At 37.3% G+C, this 22,852-nt stretch overlaps 1 protein-coding gene across 8 annotated transcripts in view; it reads left to right on the plus strand.

Annotated features, from left to right (window-relative positions):
- KCNT2 (potassium sodium-activated channel subfamily T member 2) overlaps nucleotides 1–22,852 on the plus strand; it is a 150,269-nt gene that overhangs the window by 19,566 nt on the left and 107,851 nt on the right. For all 8 annotated transcript variants that reach the window (XM_082766176.1, XM_082766175.1, XM_082766177.1 and 5 more), the window contains exon 2: nucleotides 16,739–16,818. In XM_082766176.1, coding sequence (XP_082622302.1) covers nucleotides 16,739–16,818 — 80 coding nt within the window. The remainder of the gene's footprint in view (nucleotides 1–16,738; nucleotides 16,819–22,852) is intronic.

Genomic DNA, 22,852 nt, shown 5'->3' on the forward strand with positions numbered 1-22,852 from the left:
AATGCCTTATAAAAATTTAAGTACATGATGTTCACTTCAGACTTCCCCCTTATCTATCTCTTCCAATTATCTCATAATGGAGCAGAGTGCTACAGCTCATACTCTATTTATATCTGTCATTTGCTTCGTTCTTAGTTTGTTCCCAGGCTAAATCCAACTTGAAGGTCCTGGCATGGGTGCCGTTTATTCTTTTTCATCTCTTGTTGACATTCTAACTAGTACTCGTGTTTTTAAATCAATCCTGATCTCCATTGCAAGAATGTATTTGTTATCTTTTTACCATGATTTTATACCATGACTTATAAGCAAAATACACTTTTAGCATGGGAAATGATCCATTTTGATTTTAAGGGCACTACAAATTGAAATAGGTGGCTACATCATGCTTTATTTCAGTAAGCTAACAGGGTATACTGCTGTTTCAGCTATATAAATTCACACAGTCAGTTGAAATTCAATATTGTAAGCTTTTAAACACCTTTTTGTTATAAAGGTGAAAGTTCTCATAATATTAATCAATTACCAGATACTTGGCTTTACTCAGCTAGGTTTCTTTTTAAAATCCTTAGTCTGTTACTTAGTAGATGATACTGGTCTGATTGGTCAGTTATTTGCAGACAGTAGTAAGAGACAAGAGGAAAAGTGTAAGAGCAGAGCAAGTTAACATACTAACTCCTGTTCTAATATAGCCTCTTTCTGGTGTACTCTTTTCCAATTCCCCTCTCCATGAACACTTGTCATATATGGTCCCATATTCTCTTTTGGACAATTTATTCTCTAATTGTCCTTACTAGTATGGTTATTATTGAAACAAAGGACAGTTTTTCTAGTCACATCAAGTGCTTCTGATGCTGTGTTCTGAAATGCTAAAACGTACTCTGGAACTTTTCATATTAGTTAACGTTTAAGAAGTGTTATTAGGCAGTCTAATATAGGCAGTGTGATTAAGGGAAGGCTGGAGAGAAACAGCTGTAATTTCTTAGATGGGGTAACTTGTTGAGATGGGCTTTGGTTGTATGATTGTTAGCATGATCAAGTAAACAAGTGATATGTTCTGTTGAAATTACCCCTGTAGGAGATCATAGAATCATAGAATATCCTGAGTTGGAAGGGACCCTTAAGGATCATCAAGTCCAACTCTTGACACTGCACAGGTCTACCCAAAAGTTCAGACCATGTGACTAAGTGCACAGTCCAATCTCTTCTTAAATTCAGACAGGCTCGGTGCAGTGACCACTTCCCTGGGGAGCCTGTTCCAGTGTGCAACCACCCTCTCTGTGAAGAACCCCCTCCTGATGTCAAGCCTAAATTTCCGCTGCCTCAGCTTAACCCCGTTCCCGCGGGTCCTGTCACTAGTGTTAATGGAGAAAAGGTCTCCTGCCTCTTGACACCCCCTTACGAGGAAGTTGTAGACTGTGATGAGGTCTCCCCTCAGCCTCCTCTTCTCCAGGCTGAACAGGCCCAGTGACCTCAGCTGTTCTTCGTACGTCTTCCCCTCAAGGCCTTTCACCATCTTCGTAGCCCTCCTCTGGACACTTTCCAACAGTTTTATGTCCTTTTTATACTGTGGTGCCCAGAACTGCACACAGTACTCGAGGTGAGGCCGCACCAGCGCAGAGTAGAGCGGGACAATCACCTCCCTTGACCTACTAGCGATGCCGTGCTTGATGCACCCCAGGACATGGTTGGCCCTCCTGGCTGCCAGGGCACACTGCTGGCTCATATTCTAACATCCTAATAGTGATGATACATATTTTTTTCCATAATCCATTTGGAAACATTTTTGCACTTTATAGATCACCATTTAGCAATTACCTACAAAAATATAGGCTGGCTACATGGAATTAATTACAATAATATGTTAAATTTTGTTCAAATTTGAAGGAGGCAAAAATTGAACCAACTCATTTAGTTTTGAAATACTGTTTTTAAAGTATGTTTGCCAATTGCAAACATTCTGAGTGAATATATAATAAAGCAATAACAATTATTATTGATACATTATGACTAGCATAGGTATTTTACAGAATTGTTGGAAGGCCATTCCTAAAAGGCTCTGTATCAAAGGACCAATTATGGAAATATGTATAGCCAGTGAACAACTCACTAGTAATACGTATACAACAGTTCAGTATGCTAAGTGAAGGCTTAGTTTTAAACAGTTATGGATAACACCATTTAAAAAAAAGACTAGCTAGCATTGTAAACCCAGATACCTATAAGCACATTTATGAATGCAATTCCATAAACATCACATGAACATAACAGCGTATAGTAATTGATAAAGTTCCTGGTTGTTTCACCAGTCATTCTTTTCTCCCAGTATTTTTTTTTTTCTTTTGGTAATTTAGGCAAGTGCAGAGTTGATCTATTAATTCTGTGGCAGCAAATTTATGCTAAGTCTTTCACACCAGTGCAAGGAGATAGTTCATAATTGCCTTATACCACTCAAACATTGCAGTCCTGCTGCTCTTTTGCATTAACTGTGATGATAATCACAGTGATCAAGGTAAGTCTGGTTGACAACTGATCCAATTAAAAAATTACTCTCCAAAACAACAAAAAAAACCACACACATATATATTATGATAGCTTTCAATCAGAGCAAATCCCTAGTTTGACTCATACAGAAATCACCCCATTGTAAGGGCAACATGAACACTCCCTTTGCAGAGATGGCAGGTTCTTACACTGGTCATAAGATGACATCCTAAATTTAGGGTGTATCTAATGCTGTCTGTCAACAGTTAGAATAGGTCCATTTTACATGCCTTATAATCTTTTATTCCTACATCTGAATCATACAGAAGCCTGTACCACTGGTTTATCTGGTAGTATGCAAATCAAGCATTGGTGAGTACTGATAGATTTAACAATAGCTGGCACAAAATTGCATTGTTGAGAGCAGCAGAGAGAACAGGGACCTACATGTTGATAAATAAACAGCCATCAGTTCCAAACATAAATCATAAAGCTACTGCATCATGTAATATAAAAGAAACAACTATCTGACTTTCCTGGAAGTCTGCAAGAAGCCAATTAACACCAACTAGATGATTCAAAGAGGAAATACATCTGCCTATTTTGTAATAGTTTTGCTGCTTCTGCAGACAGATCTCAAATCTACCCCAGTAAATGACTCTGCACTGCACACATGTATTTTCCATATTATGTACATGTACACTGGTCTGCAAGTTTATCACCTACACATCAATGTTAAACATTCAGCTAGCTCAAACTGATATTGGTAGGCCTGTCAGTGCAGTCTACACTTAGCCTTATGTCCTAGACACCTCTGTACTGTCAGGCCTCTGTTAGCAGCCCTCTCCCTGTCACGGGTAATAGGAAGCTCAAATCAAAGGCCAAAGCTTGGGTCTCTCCTTTCAGATCTGCTATTCCTTGATCTTCAGATTGTGAAAGTAATGAAGGCCCATTGTTCTCTTGGGTAAAGTAGCTACTGCCTACGTAAGAATCCTGGATATCTACTTTTATATGTCACATTGCAAGGTTTCTTCAAGGCTTTATTTTTTTACAGCTTCCTCCTGCTTTCTCTTATGTTTCATTGTAGCAGTTGCAGTCTGTGCCTCCTTTGTAACAATTAAAAAAACCCAACTGCATAAGTAATCAGTCCTGTCACTTGGGCTTTGTGGATTACTGCTGCAATAGCGGTGTGGACTTTTATTTAAATCCTATTGAACTATATTGTACCTGTCAAATAAAGGTTTTAAGTCATTTTTCTGACTAAAAAATATTTTAGCTCATCAGTCCTACAGCTATTTATATTTACATCACTATGTTAACATGTACATAGCTTTACCTTCCACATAGCATAAAACTCACCCAGCCTTCTTCATGCTGTATAAAGTACTGTGGATCTGCTACACAGAGCCCCAAAGAGCAGCTTTGGCACTTACTCCACACTCATCATATCCTTCTCTGGAGGGGATTAGGAGGTGACAAATGAAACTGTGGTGACGACTGTGGGTGGCAAGAGGAAGTTGTGAGGATTAGGGATCAAAGGAAAGGAATAAGTGACAATGGTGGTAACAAAGTGAAATTGAATATTTTTCTCCCTTCCCATCTTCAAAAGTGAAGTCTTTTTTTTTCCTCTCCCCTGAAGGAAACAAGTGAGGGGTAAAATAGTCAAGGAATCAAATGTGTATGTATCCCAGGAATATAGAATTGTACATACGGTGTACAGATGATGTCACTGGAGATTAAAATTAGCATCAGCTTGGTTGTTGTGAAGCAGTAAACATACAAAAGATATATTGTCTCAAGTATTTCAGTGCTTAGTTTCCTGTGACCTGGCAGTTGCAGTAAACTTGTCTATTTTCTGAAAACATAGTTCATACTCAGATTGCCCTTGCAGAAAAGCCACATGTGAATTGTATAGTGCATGCCAAGCTTTCATTGACTGGAGATGAGTTTCATCTGCATTTTTTTTTTTTTTCATATAGCAAAGAAAGTATTTATTGAGAGAATTGTGTGATTAAGGTTTGAGGCATCATGTTAGTTTTACATCACAGGAAATGCAGAAGACATTTTACAGGGTTCACTTTGAAGCTAGATTCTCAGATCCAGAAACTTGTTGATATGCTTTATGCTCATGGTTAATAGTTATCTGCACTTAAGGTTTATAATTGTTTTAGATAAATAAGCTAAACTTCATGCTTCATTTCTCCTCCAAATATCTGCAATATGGTCACTGCGTGTGAAATGAAGCAAGTAAGTTATGCTTAGTTTGTCTTGAAGGAAGCAGCTTTAGGAGATTGAATAAAAAAAAAAAAAAGAAGAAATCAGGTCAGTCTGGATGGTATGAGATATCTATTTGGTGGCCAATTAAAAAAAGTAGGATCTTGAGCATAAAATGTATTCACTTTTAGCTTAACACTTAAGAAGAAAGTCTTCCACATTTGAAGGACAAATGCCGTGTTGTTTTTCTGACAGACACTTCCAGTTTATCTGATGCTTCTTATAGAGCTTTCTTGGTATTTTCAGCATAGCCAGGCTCTTTTTTTTTTTCTTGCCATTTTTACTGCAGAGCTCTGTGGGAAGCTGTTAAACAGCTAAGAATCATTATCATCTCCATGTAGTTATCTAGAAAGTAATCAAGACAACAAAGCTAGGACAAAGAAGTATAAGAACACAGCTCTCAAAAGGGAGGACACAATAGATCACATCCCACTAAGTCAACGTGATACAAAAGGCAGCATAACGTCAGGCATAGTAACTGCAGTTTTATGCGGGGAATAACTTTAAGGCTACAAAAACTTAAATTTCAGAATTTCAATACAAAAATTGAGACCAAAACAAGACTGTTGTTTGGGTTGATGTATGAACTTTGCTTGGAAAATTTGGATAAATTTTCTGCTTAAGGAACAATAAGGTACACAAAGTATAATTACCTTCTTGAACAAAACTATTTTCAGAGGGAAGACAGGAATTTGTGATTTCGACATGACATGTTGACATTGTCTTAAAATTCAGAATTCACTTTCTGAAACCTCTTCTTAAGAAATGTTAATCAGTAAGACTGCATACAAAGGTCATTTAAATTCATAGAATCATTAAGGTTGGAAAAGACCTTCAAGGTCATCTGGTCCAACCATCATCCTACTACCAATGTTACCCTGACTGCTGTAGGTCAGGGTAACTTTTTTCCATAAACTTATATTTCTTTCTGTGTGGGTACAACTAATACCTCTCTATAATTTACAATGTTATATGTAAAAATGTAGGTTATCTTATTAAGCCCCAACATTTCAAGAAAAGTCTTCAAAACTTGTTTTTCTGGCTTGATGTAATTATGCTATTGATTTTTCTAAGACAAATTGTCAGTTTTAATGGAAGAATAGCAAACATAACATAAAAAAAGCAGAAAAGCCACCAAAGAGAAGTAATTATAAAACAAGATGTTAACAATAAAAAGCTCTGAAGTTGTGTTAGAAAAAGATCAATATACATCCTCTTCCAAATCTCACACTTGACCTCCAGGGTTGTGTAGAACATGTTGTACAAGTAACAAGAAGATACCTTTCATTTTGGGATAAAAACTGTAACTACTAAAAGCAAATGCCCAAATCAATAAGTGAATATCTGGTGTAATTATTTTATTACCTGGTTATTTTACTCAACTCTAAGTGAAAAGAATCTTTCTGTTGACCTTAGTGGGCATCGATTCTGACCTTCCAGGAAGCTTGCTGTGCATTTCAGCTAACAAGTCATATTTAAAGTTATGTTTTCCACTTGGTCACATGATACTTTAGAGGTAACAGATTGGGATTCACCCACAAGGTTTTTTGTTCCTTTTTTGGATTTTTTTTTCTATATCCATCTGCTCTTTTTATCTTCTCCCTGCTGCTCCGTTTTCAAAAAAATGAAATCTTAATTTCTTACTTTTTAAGTAAAAATAAAACCAAGATAAGAGATCCAATCTGTGAGGATACTATACACTAACAGCTCTCAGCCTTGTCCTACTTCCTGGTTTTGAAGAGGTGCAATCTTGAGAAACAAGAAGGAAGAAAAAGGTAACTTCACAGATGAGCAATAACAGAATAGCAAGATAAGTCTGTCTTATAGATAAGAGATATCCAAATTACTAATCGCGTAAACTCCACTTCTTATTAGGAACCTGATTTGAGATACTTGCAAGTGACCAGACTTGAAAAGAGTTTACTTAGAATTTCTTTACTGTCAAGACACTTTGGTTTTATCCTTACTAAACAAAAGACCTACACAAACACAGTTCTTCCTACTGTTTGAAGTCCTTGGCCACTACAAAAGTGAAAAGAAAAAAAATCTGCTATGCCACAGAGACATCTTTTTTTCCCCTCATTTTTAAGAAAGGTGCTGATAAAGAGAGCAATGAGTCTAAGATTCCTTTATTTTGGGATGACAGAATCTAGCAGAATTTAAGGCTTCAGTTTATCTGAACACCTGTTTCTATCTTTATCTGGGTAATCTCCATGACAATGTCCCTCAGTGTTTAACTGCTAGCTTTGTAAGAGAGAAGTGTTAAATTGAGAATATGAAAACAGTATCAAAACTTATTAACATTTGATGCTATCTCACAGTAGGTTTTATTTTAAGTATTGGAAAAGGAACAGTACAACTCCTCACCTCTATCCATCCATTTTGAACATGCAATAGATATTACAATGTGTGGTCAACATTAAGTTTCAAATTGGCCTAAGGAAGTGATATCTTTTAGGGACCATATAGCACCAACAGTAATGGGGCCCATATGGCATTTATACAGTTCAGAGTTTATTAAAGCCATGATATCTGTGGACTATCTTAATAAGCAACACAGGTTATAGGCTGAAAATTGATGAAATAATCCATGAGAGGAGAGAAGACAAACATCTCAAAAGACTGAGATCTCCTAAGGTTCTGAAGTGATAACATTGAGAGCAGGAATTGTCAGATATACCCATGGCACAGGTGAATATTTTGTACATTAGCAATTCAGAAGGAATTGACTTCAATTTACTATTAAGCTAAAGAGATAGCAGAAACAGATGGGTGATTAAAGAGACAAAGAAGTTGCCACAGATAACACTAACTTAATGACACTTGGTGACAAAGACCTGTGAAACTGTTGACAGTGGCATATGAGAGATCTAGAGAGAAGGCTATACATTCTGTTTTCTCTGTAGTTTGAGTTAGAGGTGGTGGTGCTATGGGAGAGAATGAATTGTTTATGCAAAAGAAAAAGCAGAAGCAAAAATAAGAAAATGGAAGACTTTGACCATAAGGAGAGGAAGTTGCCAGAGGAGAATAGAAAAGGGTTAGTTACTAGCAGAAAGGAAAACAGAATTCTGAGTTACCTTTCTTTACGTGTTCACCATCTGGAAATATGTGTTGAAAGCAAAGGTTCATGTGGAGAATTAGAGAAAAAAAGCCACATGATTGTGCTATTTTCCTCAATATTCTCAGGTAGAAAAAAAATGACATTCTGTAGTGTGGAGGAAGACAAGACAGGGTGAGTTCTGCAAGGAACTGGATAAAAGGACTGTGGAAGAAGAAAATGGAAGTATTTTACACTTCAGATGGAGGAATGGGGAGGAAGAGCAGCTGGAATGACAGGTTAGTGGAGTGTAAATTCTGAGCTGAGTGTGGAGAAGAGGTCTCCAAGGACCAAAGAAAGAGGTAAGCAGGAATTTAAAGGGATGGAGGGCTATAAACATTTCCTAAAACAGTCTGCAGGGACAGGAATGGTCTTTAAAGCTTTAGTGTAGACAGAAATATGTCTACTTGAGGAAAACTTACAAGTATTTTTATTTTAGGAGAGGAAATGAAAGAATGAGTCTTACTAAGGTAAGGTAACTCATTGGAAAAGTTATGTATACAGAAATTTGGTAAGCATTAATAAATACCTTTAATAATTTGTCTAAGAACAGTTATTTCTAAGTCTTTCATACATCATATGCAGTTTACCCCAGCAAGCTGCATGACCCTGTGTATAACTTGCCTGTCAGAGAGAATAGATTCAATGAACAGACCTATGTAGTTGTAGAAGTATCTGCCAAGTAGCTTTTGCTTTAGAATGTCAACGGTGATAGGGACATGTAGCTGTGATACAGAGTAGAGCACATTAGGCTCATGAATTGGCCTCCTCCTAAGGCAGTTGCATTACTCATGATTCACCAGCTGTCCTGTTGCCTTTCATAGAAAAGCAAACTCTTGAAATAAAAAAAAAAAATTGGTTTTTTGAATGGTATAGAGAAAAGTTAGTACAGAAAAATAACTTCAGGAAGTCAATAAATAAATTAGTCTGGTGAACATAGAATAATATGTGAGGAGCAAAAATAAAGATATGGTATTCTGTGATGTGTTACTCTGTCTTTTGCTCCTAACACTACAACATATAGTTAATTCTGGGCTGACAGCAACTGAGAAGTCTTATCAGCGTGCCTGGTATTCAAAAAAATTGTTTCAAGTCTCTTTCTGAAAAGGAGTTGCCAATGCTATTGAAAAACACGACTAGTATTTATGCAATTCAGGAATAGTTAACTGGCACAACTGCATAAACACTGAATATGGTCTGGAATCAAACTCATGAAACATACCACAGAATCACAGAATTTTCTAGGTTGGAAGAGACCTCAAGATCATAAAGTCCAACCTCTGACCTAACACTAACAGTCCCCACTAAACCATTTCCCTAAGCTCTACATCTAAACGTCTTTTGAAGACTTCCAGGGATGGTGACTCCACCACTTCCCTGGGCAGCCTGTTCCAGTGCCTCACAACCCTCTCAGTGAAGAAGTTCTTTCTAACATCTAACCTAAAACTCCCCTGGCTCAACTTAAGCCCATTCCCCCTCGTCCTGTCACCAGGCACTTGGGAGAACAGACCAACCCCCACCTCGCTACAGCCTCCCTTGAGGTACCCATAGAGAGCGATAAGGTCACCCCTGAGCCTCCTCTTCTCCAGGCTGAACAAGCCCAGCTCCCTCAGCCGCTCCTCGTAGGACTTGTTCTCCAGGCCCCTCACCAGCTTCGTTGCCCTTCTCTGTACCCGCTCAAGCACCTCGATGTCCTTCTTGTAGTGAGGGGCCCAAAACTGAACACAGTACTCGAGGTGCGGCCTCACCAGAGCCGAGTACAAGGGGACGATCACCTCCCTAGCCCTGCTGGTCACACTGTTCCTGATACAAGCCAGGATGCCGTTGGCCTTCTTGGCCACCTGAGCACACTGCTGGCTCATATTCAGCCGACTATCCACCATCACTGCCAGATCCTTCTCTGCCTGGCAGCTCTCCAACCATTCCTCTCCCAGCCTGTAGCTCTGCTTGGGGTTATTGCGCCCCAGGTGCAGGACCCTGCACTTGGCCTTGTTGAACTTCATGCAGTTGACCTCAGCCCATCGGTGCAGCCTATCCAGATCCTCCTGCAGAGCTTTCCTACCCTCCAGCAGATCGACACACGCACCTAACTTGGTGTCATCTGCGAACTTACTGATGGTGCACTCGATGCCCTCGTCCAGATCATCGATGAAGATATTAAAGAGGACCGGCCCCAGCACCGAGCCCTGGGGAACGCCACTAGTGACTGGCCTCCAATTGGACTTGGCTCCATTCACCATGACTCTTTGGGCCCGGCTATCCAGCCAGTTTCTAACCCAATGAAGCGTGCGCCAGTCCAAGCCAAGAGCAGCCAGTTTCTTGAGGAGAATGCTGTGGGAGACGGTGTCAAAAGCCTTGCTGAAGTCAAGGTAGACCACATCCACAGCCTTTCCCTTGTCCACCCAGCGCGTCACTTTGTCATAGAAGGAGATCAGGTTCGTCAGGCATGACCTGCCTTTCATAAACCTATGCTGACTGGGCCTGATCGCCTGCTTGCCCTGTAAGTGCTGTGTGATGACTCTCAGGAGGATCTGCTCCATGAGCTTCCCTGGCACTGAGGTCAAACTGACAGGCCTGTAGTTTCCTGGGTCTGCCCTCCGGCCCTTCTTGTAGATGGGCGTCACGTTTGCTAGCCGCCAGTCGATTGGGACCACCCCCGATCGCCAGGACTGCTGATAAATGATGGATAGTGGCTTGGCCAGCTCCTCTGCCAGTTCCCTCAGTACCCTTGGGTGGATCCCATCCGGCCCCATCGACTTGTGCACATCTAAGTGCCGTAGCAGGTCACCAACCAGTTCTTCATGGATAATGAGGGCCACATCCTGCTCCCCATCCCCTTCCACCAGCTCAGGGTACTGAGTATCCAGAGAACATCCGGTATTGCCGCTAAAGACTGAGGCAAAGAAGGCATTGAGCACCTCCGCCTTTTCCTCATCTCCTGTAACTAAGTTTCCCCCCACATCCAGTAAAGGATGGAGATTCTCCTTAGTCCTCCTTTTTGTGTTGATGTATTTATAGAAACGTTTTTTGTTATCTTTAACGGCAGTAGCCAGATTGAGATCCAGATGAGCTTTGGCCTTCCTAATTTTGTCCCTGCACAGCCTTGCTACTTCTTTAAAGTCCTCCCTAGTGGCCTGCCCACTTTTCCAAAGCTTATAAACCCTCTTTTTCCTCCTAAGATCAAGCCACAATTCTCTGTTGAGCTAGGCTGGTCTTCTTCCCCGCCAGCTCGTCTTTGGGCACGTGGGGACAGACCGTTCCTGTGCCATTAATATTTCCCTCTTGAAGAGCGCCCAGCCTTCCTGGACTCCTCTGCCCTTCAGAAGAGCAACTCAGAGTTGCTGCAACATTAGAAACTTAAGGGAGATATGGAAAGAACTCACAGCCTCAGTGGGGTCTCCCTGGTAAGCCTCAGGAGGTGCTTCCCTGAAAGTATCCTCTCGTTTTGAGAGCATACAGAGAGTCATAGTATATGTGTAAAATTAAATCATGTTGCATAATATCATTCTAAAGCTGCAGTCATTTTTGTATTTTGGCAAATAGGTATAGAAGATTAATGCAATTAGTGGGACAACTGTTGGCAGCAATGTTGAAATCTGTATCTTATTCTTATAAGAAGAAAACAGATCAAAATATTAATCATGTAGATATGTTTTAGAATCATGTTTGGAGATAATTTAAACTTGGCAAACAAGCAGTTGAGACTGCTCATGGGTTTGATAATGAATGCCTTTAAACAGAAGACAATTACAACACTAATATTAGTAAATCTGGAATATTTAAGTCAAACTAGAACACCTGGGTAATACCTTGTGTTCTACAGGCATAATAGGAAGAGTACTTTGATTCACTATTCAGAAAATGTTTCATTCTATAATGAGAGGAAGCATTAAGATAAGGCAAATGTAAATATTAGATCTTAGTTTAGAGCCTGTGTGGTTTGCAATCATGGAGTTTCAGTACACAGTATTTATTTATTTAAAACAGAATACATAAGAGCCATAGGAGCTAATTTACCTGAAATCCCCTAGCTGTTCCTGGGATGTCATGTAGACTAAGTAGTAGTGGCTGTCCAGAGCCCAATGACTTTAGAAAGGCAAAAACCCCAAGTGTCAAAATGCTTCACTACAGTTTGAAATTCCATATTCTGCACATTTTGACAGTGAAATGAAGAGATAATTGATATAATACAAGACAGTATCACACAAATGGAGTTCAGCAGAGATCTTGAAAGTATTCATAACAAGTAGAAAAAAATCCCCTATCAGAAAGAGGCATTACACCTGTCAGTTTTAATTATCCTACACTTGTAGGAAGTATTCTTTAAGAAGATACAGGGACATATTGCAAGCACTAGATTTCATCTAGTACTATGCTTAGTGCTCGGCAAATGGCTTAAGTAAAGACTTGGCTTTTAAAAACTGTGTTGTAAGGTACCCCCAAAAAACATTGAGGCTGTGATCTCCACAACTCTATCATATCATGCTCACACCACAAGAATAGACCAACAGATCAGGAAGCTACTAAACACATATCTTTTCTGTCTCTCCAATAAGTGGGATCAGACAAGCACCTCCCCAAAATGACTTGCTGTCATTCAGTATGGAGAGGAGTTGGAAAAACTCAGAACTTTTCTATTGTGTTTATCCTGACCTGTGCAACTGGAGACTCATTTCTTACCAGAAACAAATAGACCTCCCTGAGCTAAGAAACAGTAATGGAAAAATCACTAGTCTTATTGTTCTTTCCTTCATCATGGGAAGATGAAGTATCGTTTGACAAATGGTCTTGATTGGTCATACTGATTTTGATAGAAAATGCAGGCCCAGAAAATCTAGTGTTAACAATTTAGCTGTGATGCTCTAAACAAGTCAGGGTTCCATTTATCCCCAAACTTACAAAACTTCAAAAAATGGGCTTCTACCCAAGGCAGTCCATTAAGTCACACTAATCTTTTCTTAAAAACTGTGAGAAAAAAAGTGTCCATTCCTTTTTCATTGTAAAGTAAGCCCTGACAATTCACTTCAGTATTTCAAATACTTTGTTTTGATGCACCAACTGCAACGCGCTTAATTTCCAAGTTGGAAATCTAACAGGATTTCACATATATTCGATTGTCAAATCCCAATTAAAAAGAACATTGTGTCTATATTACAAGGCTCTTGTAGTATATGTATCATGTAGTAGCATGAAGTGTCTCTTGCCGTAAAGACAGATTCAAATAAATGGGTAGTTATCTTCAGATTGGTTCCACTTGTACAGCTGATGCCTTTGCTTGGTTCCCATGTCAAGTAACATTAAGCATAAACATTTTGCAGCTCTCTATGCACATAGTGAGAAATCCTACTCATACTTCAGTTTCTGAAAGGATTATTTCTGTCACATCTGCTACTGTTTAACACAAAAGAAAAGCAATTTGTAGATTTGAGGGTGCAGGGTAATACTGTAACTACAGTGAAGCATGGCTATGGAGTTAGAATGACATTATAAATAGTAGTGGAAAACTGCAAGAAAAATTAGTTAAGTCACTGTTTCCAGTGACACATGGCCACAAGAAAGGGATTTTGTATTAGTGTCCTTGATGTGAATTCGTATTTTTCCACTATACTTTGTATTACATTAAAGTACATTAGTCAAGTTACATTTTGACAGAATTAGTAGAGTGCAATCCATACTTGTACTTTGGTACTGTCAGTGGAATGTTTTCAATATATCTTGCATCTCTCTTCCAAGCTTAAAATGGGGGAAGACCACCACTAATAGTATTTAAATCTAGAAAAAAGCTTTTAAAGCATGAACAGCACACACACAAACCAATAAAATGTTTTCAATAGTCATTACTTTAGTTGTTTGTGCCAGAGATATGTTAGCCACGTATTTGTGCATTTTCAGTAAAGCTGAAGCGAAGTAAAGCAAAATATCTGCTCTTTAACTCCCCAGAGCAGATTCACATGGTATATTCACTGCCTCCCACATAGATTGAGTTAGAAATGATTGACTGACTACATACACAATATTCTTGTGTTCATTAAACATTTTTGTCCCAGTAACCATCATGAAGCATGAGTGTTTAACATTAATCCACCAGCTTGATTTACTTTCTGATCAGGGTACACTGCACTACAACTGCTGTGTATGTGGAGATGAAAGACCCTAGGAACATAGAACAAAACCAAACCTATTCTATAGGCCAGATCTACATACACAGATCCCTGCCTTCATGTCACAGCTGCCATTTCATCAACAGCAGAATCACCAGTTCCATTTGCTTGGAACCAAATTAGTGTTGAAACTAGTGTTTCTGCTGCAACAGAGTAACCTTGTTTTATATAAACATATTGCAATGAAACATCCTAACTAATGCATAGTGAGTGCAGAAAAATCCTGTGCAAGCCCTTCACTGATAATAATAGGTGATCGTAACATTGCAGGCAAAAATAAGAACTCATTTACATTCTGTTCCTGAAACACTCATTTTCTATGTTACACTTCAGAGCAGGAATAAGAGAGAAGACAGCAAGTATTTAGGGTAAACAATTATTCATTTGAAGAACACAACAATGATTGAAGTACAACAAACATTCTCCCCAAAACTAAAAAGCAGAATATTGAAAAAGAACAGTATCCAGCAGTTTCCATCCTTATCCCTACCAGTGGCTCCTTCAGTCATTTATTTTTGGTTTTATTGCTGTTTACTAAGTGAAATATTCTGTCCAGTAGCCAGAGCATTATGAAATTACAGTGATTATGTGTGTGATAAAGTATTTCCTGCAAATATAGGTCAGAACAGTTTTTACTGAAGTTGAAAAAAAAAAAAAAAAAACAAAAAACCAAGAAATCCACAAACACAACCGGGGGAAAGGAGGAGTTGAACCATAGGAATGGTGTTAGCAGCATTTGTGATGCATTTTGCCATGGAAACTGCAGCAGCGTGGAATCCCAGCCTGCTGCAAGCTCTGGCTGCTAAGGAAAGTGAGGTGGAAGCAGACAGCTGCTAGAGGGCTAGCAGAGCAGTTCCTAACTGTAGTGATAGGAGGGTGATTAGCTCCCACATCCTCTTCCTTCGATATCATTAAATCATGGCTTTCTGTTAACATGTTGTTCTTCAGTTGTCAACTAATTTTTTTTTTTTATTTTTTTATTTTTTTTAGCTAAAATCAAAGATTAGTGTAAAAAGATAACCAATACTGTGCTGCTTTTAAATAACATCTCACTTCAATAGCTTGTGCCACTTTGTTTACCTACTGAAACACATCCTTGAAGATTAAGTATATACACTTCTGTTGCAGTTGCCAAGTCATGGGAAAGAAATGTTTCCCACCTAAACTGCCACTAACACAGTGACAGTAAGTACTTTGGGAAATGCGCAGAAAAGAACTGAAGCAGAGCTCAGTCCCCTACCCCCAACCTGTTCACCTTCTAATTAACACCTGGACATGCTTCTTTAACTTGTCTTGAGATTACAGACAGTCTAACCTTCATTTCTGTTAATGCCAGTGCCTCCCACAGTCTTGAGCAACATAACATTCCATTTGCATCTAACCTCAATAAAGAAGAACCCAGCAACAAGCTGTTCATTGTCTGATGGACTTTTCCTCTAGACTAGTGGGACTCTAGGACATTCCTATATGCCTAAGCTATTCTAAATACATAGTTGTGGCTACTCTTAGTTTAAGAAGGGGAAGACAGGTGCATTTCTTCTATTTCCAACTGCTTACAGATCTTACCTCAGAAGGGGTAGAGCCAGTTAGGGCAGGAAAGCTGGTAAATCATATGATACAGTCTTAACTCTATCAAACATGTTATTTCACAGAAATAAATGTAAAATTCTCTAAGTTACAGAACATAGTTTCAATATAAATAGATGCTTAGAAATAAGCTTTTTTGGAATCCTTTGAATAGGAAGGAGTGGAATTCTCATTTGCTTTTGCGAACTCACTTCAGTAAGAGTACAGCAGTTCTCAAACTGACTGGCTTCTCAAAGAGGCACAGGAATTGTTCTGGGGTGAAGTGAATGAGCATTCTCCACAGGAGAAGTAGAATTTGTGAAGGAGGTCGAGCTAATTGAATATATCAGGGACTTCAGTGAAAATGGAGTTAATGCTGCACTCATCTTAGCTGCAACCAGTGCAGCTCCACAACTCTAGAATGGACTAAGTTTTTCTGTACAGTTAATGTGCACCTTTTTCCTCTTGCTCACATCTACAACACTGTTCTCCCTTCCCATTTGAGAGCTATTACGTAGGTTATACTCAGACTGAACTGAGGGACAGAGACATGAACAGGATCCTGGCAAGTTGGGGGGTAATAGAGGAAAAGTTACTGTTGCTTTAGCAAAATTGGGAGGAACTGCTTGCAGTACAGCATCAGATGACTGCATTATGTTCTTGCTTTCAGGTCTCAATTTTGTTGTGACAAAAACCAATGAAATTCAGAAGGTGGTTTGCATGGTATAGAATCATTTGAACATTTGATACTAGCAAACACTTAACAGAGGCATGAATGCTTAATAAAGTTGTGAAGCAAATAGGAAAAGAAATCATTAAAATGCCAACTTTAGAGAAAGAATTAAGTTCAGATGGTTTAACCTGAACATCAATGAAATAAACTTCCAGTGGAAATTCAAAAAACATAGAAGTGTCTGATTTCTCAGTGTAGAGCATTCAAATACTTTGAAAATGATTCTGCTTGTGAAGAGGATAAACTAGTTACGTTTTTGTTTCAATTTTAGTCTTAATATTAACCACTCAAATCTCAGTAAGCTTTTGACTGAACACTTTGTTCCTCCAGTCATATAGAAAGAGAGATTATTAGGGAAAGTTATTCTTGAAAAAAAACATTTATTGCCTTTCATATTCAATTCTAATCCTTCCTTTTATATTTCAGGGTGCAAGTTGAATTCTATATGAATGAAAACACATTTAAAGAGAGACTAAAGCTCTTCTTCATCAAAAACCAAAGATCAAGTAAGCAGTTGGATTAATTTCTTTAAAGTATAATTGCGATATTTCGGGTAGAGTCCAGTTCCATTAAAAGCAATAGCAAAGTTAACATTAGTTTTCTTCTGAGCTAATTTTTCCCCAAAAGGAGTCCATTTTAATTGATTTCTATAATACACACAAAAGTATAATCTAAAACTTACAATTACTTATTTTGTAGGATCAAATAATTATAGGGATGTGATTTTATTGGTGTATGGTGATCAAACTGACTAATTTGCAGTGCTTATTAACATGTCCTGACCTTATGTTTAAGAAATAGAACTTCCAAAATGTTGAAGAAAGCAAAAACATGGGTGCTTCTGCAAAAGTGTTTAGTAGTATTAAGTATTCCTAAATAAATATCAAATCTTTTCTGTACAAAAAAAAAGTGATTTGGAAGTCAAACTGTGGGAAAGATATACCAAATTCTCAGTTTTCCTGAAAGTAGTATCTTTTTAGTCTAATTTAAAAACCATCTTCATTGACATATGCACTTAGGCTATCATAGAGGAAAAACTAAGACATTCATCCATCCATGCAGCTGATTCAGAGATAAAACCTTATATATGTTACCGAATCTTCATTAAACCAGTAAGTTCACAACTGAGAAGAACAGTAGCTGAACTCGGATTTTATCTGTGTAAAATGACTGACCTCCCTTTACCCTTCACCTGTAAAGAACTAAGATTACAACAGTTTTTTAGGTAGTTTTACACATTTTATGCAAGTTTTTAAAAATAACAAGAATGCTTTTTGGTCTTCATGGTCTTCAAGATGGCTCCATGTCATTGTGTTTGCAAAAGGACAGAAGGGAGGAAGGAATGAACTTGACTTTCTCAGTGCCACAATTTAAGAAATATTGGAGAACTAGATGCAGATTATTATTATTATTATTTTTTAAGACAGACCACAATATATGAGACCTACTATTAAATAAATGATAGTTTAAAATCACAAGACATGATCTTTTGATTTGCTTCTTCAGCTTTCAAATTGAGATAAGCAAAATATTATACTAGGCCCCCCTCAAAAACATATTGTACTGTAAAACTGACACTTAGAAATCTGCAAATAATTCCAAAGATGAAATTCAATCTGGAGAATCAAGTCTAACAAACCTGTTGGATGTTCATTAACTTAGGGATGGGAAAAATCTTTGTAAGTTTAAAAAAGTAAATATTCATATAATAATAAAGACAGCATAGGGGAAAAGTCACCTTAACTCAGGTACCCAAATAATGTAGAAAGCAGAGACCTTACTTTCCTAGCAAGTACTTTGGGTAGCCTTTAAGTATCTTCATTTCTAAACTTAAAATAGGTCATAGGGTAGCTTATTTTTGCTTGGTGTTAAACACATTGTTATATATTTTACTAGATTTGGTTGGTAGATTTGTTCTCCAGTAAATAATTTTAACTTGAGTAATTCTGCATTAGCATAGGTTAGAGCTCTATTATATTTTGGCCAATATGGAAAGCGTATGAGATTTCAGCATGCACATCACAAAGAAAGGAGATACATGAAGAACAATTTCATACACTTATGTTTAGAATAGCATTTTTTTTAAAAATGAAGTTTTGCTCAGAGTTAAGGGCTATTAAGTTATATTAAATTTACATTTTAAGTGTAATTAATTGCACTATGATTTCTCCAATGGTTTTAGTTCTACTCTATTTTTTGCCCTGTGACTTTCAGTCGCAAGTAGTTTATATCTTTATAGTCTTCATCTTTTGAGGTAGTTGATATAGCATGTAACAGAGTAAGACAAAAAAAGGAAAAGCATTCTGAACTAAGAAAAAAATATTACTCCTGGCCGGAGATGGAGTAAGAAATAAATAGCTTTCTTTTTGTTCCCTGAATTAGTCCACAAAACAGATTTGATGCACTCCTATTTACTAAGTAAGAACATCTGTAAAATTAAGAGCTGACTCATCATAAAACTCTTCTCACTGATAAGATAGGAAGGTTCTCAATACCTACTTGCTTGAGAAAAGGTCAATAATTCCTCCCCCCCCCCCTTAGATCTTAACAGGATTAACAAATGCTTATTTTGATGACAGAACTGAAGATTGTACATTTAAAAATATAAGTTAACAGCAGCACAAAATGAAACCTGAAGTTAATCAATTGATTACTTAATTGGTTAGTTAATTTGCTAATTACTTTGGCAAGTGCTTACCTTTCTGGCTAAGCACTATAAAAGAGTCATCTTAAGTTATTACACTGGGACATATCCCCTAGGTTACGATTGGAGAAGTATTGGACTACGGAAGAGGAATAATGTGGAAGTTTTTATGAAAAATCATTTATGTTTTCAAATATAAGAACATCACCCTTTAGATCTTAGAATTCAGTGAAAACATTGAAAGCTTTCTTTCACATACTACACATCTAATTCCCATTCTTGCTGATTCTACTGATACATTTTCCTCAAATTTTCAGACATTATAGTGAACTTCTGGAGTTTGATTTAGTTAAACACTTTTCACTAATTCTCAAGACTTCAAGTAGATGTAGACCAGAGAACAAGAAGTAATATCATTTGGTCTGGCGATATTACTCCAGAATTTAATATTCTATTGAAAATTAATATAAATTGTTTGGTCATCAAAAGACCAGTAGCATGAAATATGTTTCAATCATTATTCCAATTTTGAAGGCATTTCTATAAACCAGTAAAGTAGTAACTAAAATCTAATGTCAACCTAGTTACCACTCACTCCTTTTGCAAAAAAGTTTATAATCAAAGTCCAAACAATACACAATGCATTTTAAAAAGCTGTTGGCCAGTGAATAAAATGCTTGTAAGACTTGCTTGCACTTGCTGTGATCACATACAGCTTAAAATAAGTCTCAAAGGAAAAAGATGAGTGAAACTTCAATTCAGTGGAGAGGGAATAAAACTTATCAGGGTATGAATTATTAACAGTATACTTTGATCCAACTCCTAAAGCTAACTGCTAGTAAGATGATTTTGCTAAAAACTAACTGTAGTTTACAGACTTGCAAGGAGGGAATAATAGAATGTGATGGTAAAATCTTCAGCTACTGTCCCTGTCACTTGTGCTTTGATTTAGATCCGGTCTCTAAATTGGAGGATTAATCTCTGAAAATGCTTGTAACGGAAGCATCAAGAAGTTATAATAAACAAAAATCAAAGTTACAGTCAGTACTGGTTAAGTATGATGCATCAGTCTATACTTAGAACTTCTGGCGAGAAAGATAGCAGATACTTCTTCAAACTGAGGAGGAAACATTAACGTTTGATGTAGTTATAATTATTTCACAAAACAAACAGACTTTGAACTGTTATTATCAATTTCTTCTTTTGAAGAAGACAAAGCATCTATTGCTATGGTTACAGGCACACGGTGAAGTTATAATCTCATTAAACAATTCATAACAGTATATGATTGATGTAACTGAATACAAGTTTCAGACACCAACATCAAAATAGAGATTCTGTGCAAATGACCCTGCTACTTGAACAGTCTGGCTGGGAATGGGGAAAAAAGAAATTAAATCAAGCAGACCATGTTGCTCCACTGACAGCATGTAAAATAGAGGACCAAAATAGCCAACCAACAAACAGCGGTACAAAATACTTTCTTTTTAAGAGGGTAAGAAATGAAAAGTTAAGCCCAACCATTTAGCTAATACCCACCCCTTCCCTGATTTGAAACCTTAGAACTCAGTAATAGTGGAATAAACACATTTCTTCCAATTCACAGGTGTCACCCCTACATTCTGAGGCTACAGAGTACTGTTCTCTGGTACTTTGACCAGAGAACACTTATTTAGTATGCACACTTGTTATTACAGATTTAGTAGTAGTGACTGAATACACACCCTCTGACAGCACATCCTATTTCTAGAGGCTGACACATACAGAACTAGTGTTTTTCTGAAACAGAGGATATACTTGGTCTGTTCTTCCGCATTAATATTGTAGTGCCTGACCCAATCTTGTATGATAGGCCTATCCTATCACCTTGTCAATATAACCTACTCCATGATACTTTGTCTATGCTAACAAGAGCCCTTATATGGAAGCCATATGTGGTGTGAAAACCCTGCCTCATTCTGTGGGAAACAGCCATTCCTGTTGAGACATTCAGAGCCTGAAGCACTTAAATATAGACTGGAATAGATCTGGGAAATTTTAATATTGAATATGTAAGTAGTTTTAGATCTCTTAGGAACAAAATGTGAGAGTTTAAGACAGCAGCCAGGAGTGTAGGTCCCATGCATTGATTTAGTTTATAACCAGAAAAGCATTATTTTCTTTCAGAATTGAAACCAACATATAATTTCAAATGATTAGTAGAAGTTGGCACATCATCAACATAGAAGAGAAGCATTTAAGACCAATATTAGTATTACAGAGTTAAGAATAGAAGAAACAAGTGAAAGACCTTTGAACTTATCTAATAAAGCTAGGTAACACAATATGGATAGGGCAAAGAAATCCAGTGTTTTTGTTATTGTTTCGTTTTTGCAAAATCTGTTGTTATAAGTACCTCATTGTTACAGTAACCAGTAACTTTAACAGACTACACAAAATTGTTAATGCAGACAAACAATTTACATTTTCTTCACCAAGTGGTCAAAAAAAATATGGGAAAAATTCTAGCATAGTCCAAAAAAAAGTAGTAGGGTACTTACTAGCAAAATAATAGCAATAACAACACACTTACCTACCTTTCACATCCCCCTAATACATTTACTATTTCATTGTCTTCATTCAGCTTTGGGGAATAAATAGTCTGTGGCTAATTAGGCTTGATAAAACAGCAGGAATCACTTAGGTTAATGTTCACAAACCTAATTACCAATAACAGCTGTGGGACTTCTCATGGTCAAGACATAGGCACAGAATTTTAACCCCTAGTTTACAGATGAGATGCTGTAAAAGTCCATCCACTTCTCATGTGATAATTGCAGCTTCACAGTTATGTTAATAAACACTGTTACGTAATAAATTTTCAGGTTTCTTTTAGCAAATGAATGTAACAATAGTTAAGAATGTAGTCTTTATTTTTCTATGATTTGCTGTTTGTCTTGTTTTAATGGAAATGGACCTAGGAGGTAAAAAAGGTGATTTTCCAGTATTGTCTGTAAGGTGTACATTTTGAACAGAGGGCTGAGTGAAGTGAAAAAGTTTGTAACAGAACCATAAGGTAATTATTTCATTTAAAGGGAATGTATGCACACAGATTTGGATATGCACAATAAACCTGTAGTTCTCAAAGCATAGAAATAGTTATATCAAGTCCAGCAGGCCTACTAACATGTTTGCAACACAACAATAAAAGATCCTATCTTTATTGTGACTAGGTACAAATGAAATCAGATCTGTGTGAAACCCATTCAATCAGCGATCTGCTTTGGACAGAAGGGTTCAACTGCATGGAATTGGACTCTTGGTTGACATGACTGAAAAAAAATAGCTCTTAAGGTTGCCTGCTACCATTTAACCGTAGACAACCAACAGTTTAATGTAATTAGTGAATGAAAACTTAAAAGCAAGAGTTAGATGAAAATATCTGGTAAATATTTACATTTAAGACCAATGAACTTAATAACAAGACTGAGGATTTAAACTGTAATACTCTAATGATTGCAAAACCTGATTAAAATACAGTTAAGTTTCATTGTAATATAAAATAGCAACAATTAGCACTGAATTAAAATGCCCATGTGATAGAACCAACAATCCAAGTGGATCCCTTGGAAGGAATCCTGTTTCTGTGCAGTAGACCTATGTTTGTGAGATATACTTAATAGCGTGTGATAGCATTTAGTATTTGAGACTTACCAGCTAGGACATTTCACTATTCACATGGTCCATAGAACAAGTTATTGATGCATTTCAAGTTGTGCATTCAACATGACTTTCATGTGTCCTGATTCTTGGATGTGTAATTATGCAACTTCAATGTTAAATAACTAAAACTTAATATTTTATGTTAGCAGAGTATTTATATATTCTGTATGAGAAACTACTTCATGAAGACTTTC

This window comes from Aythya marila, assembly GCF_965140915.1.
Source record: "Aythya marila genome assembly, chromosome: 8".
NCBI classification, from domain to species: domain Eukaryota; kingdom Metazoa; phylum Chordata; class Aves; order Anseriformes; family Anatidae; genus Aythya; species Aythya marila.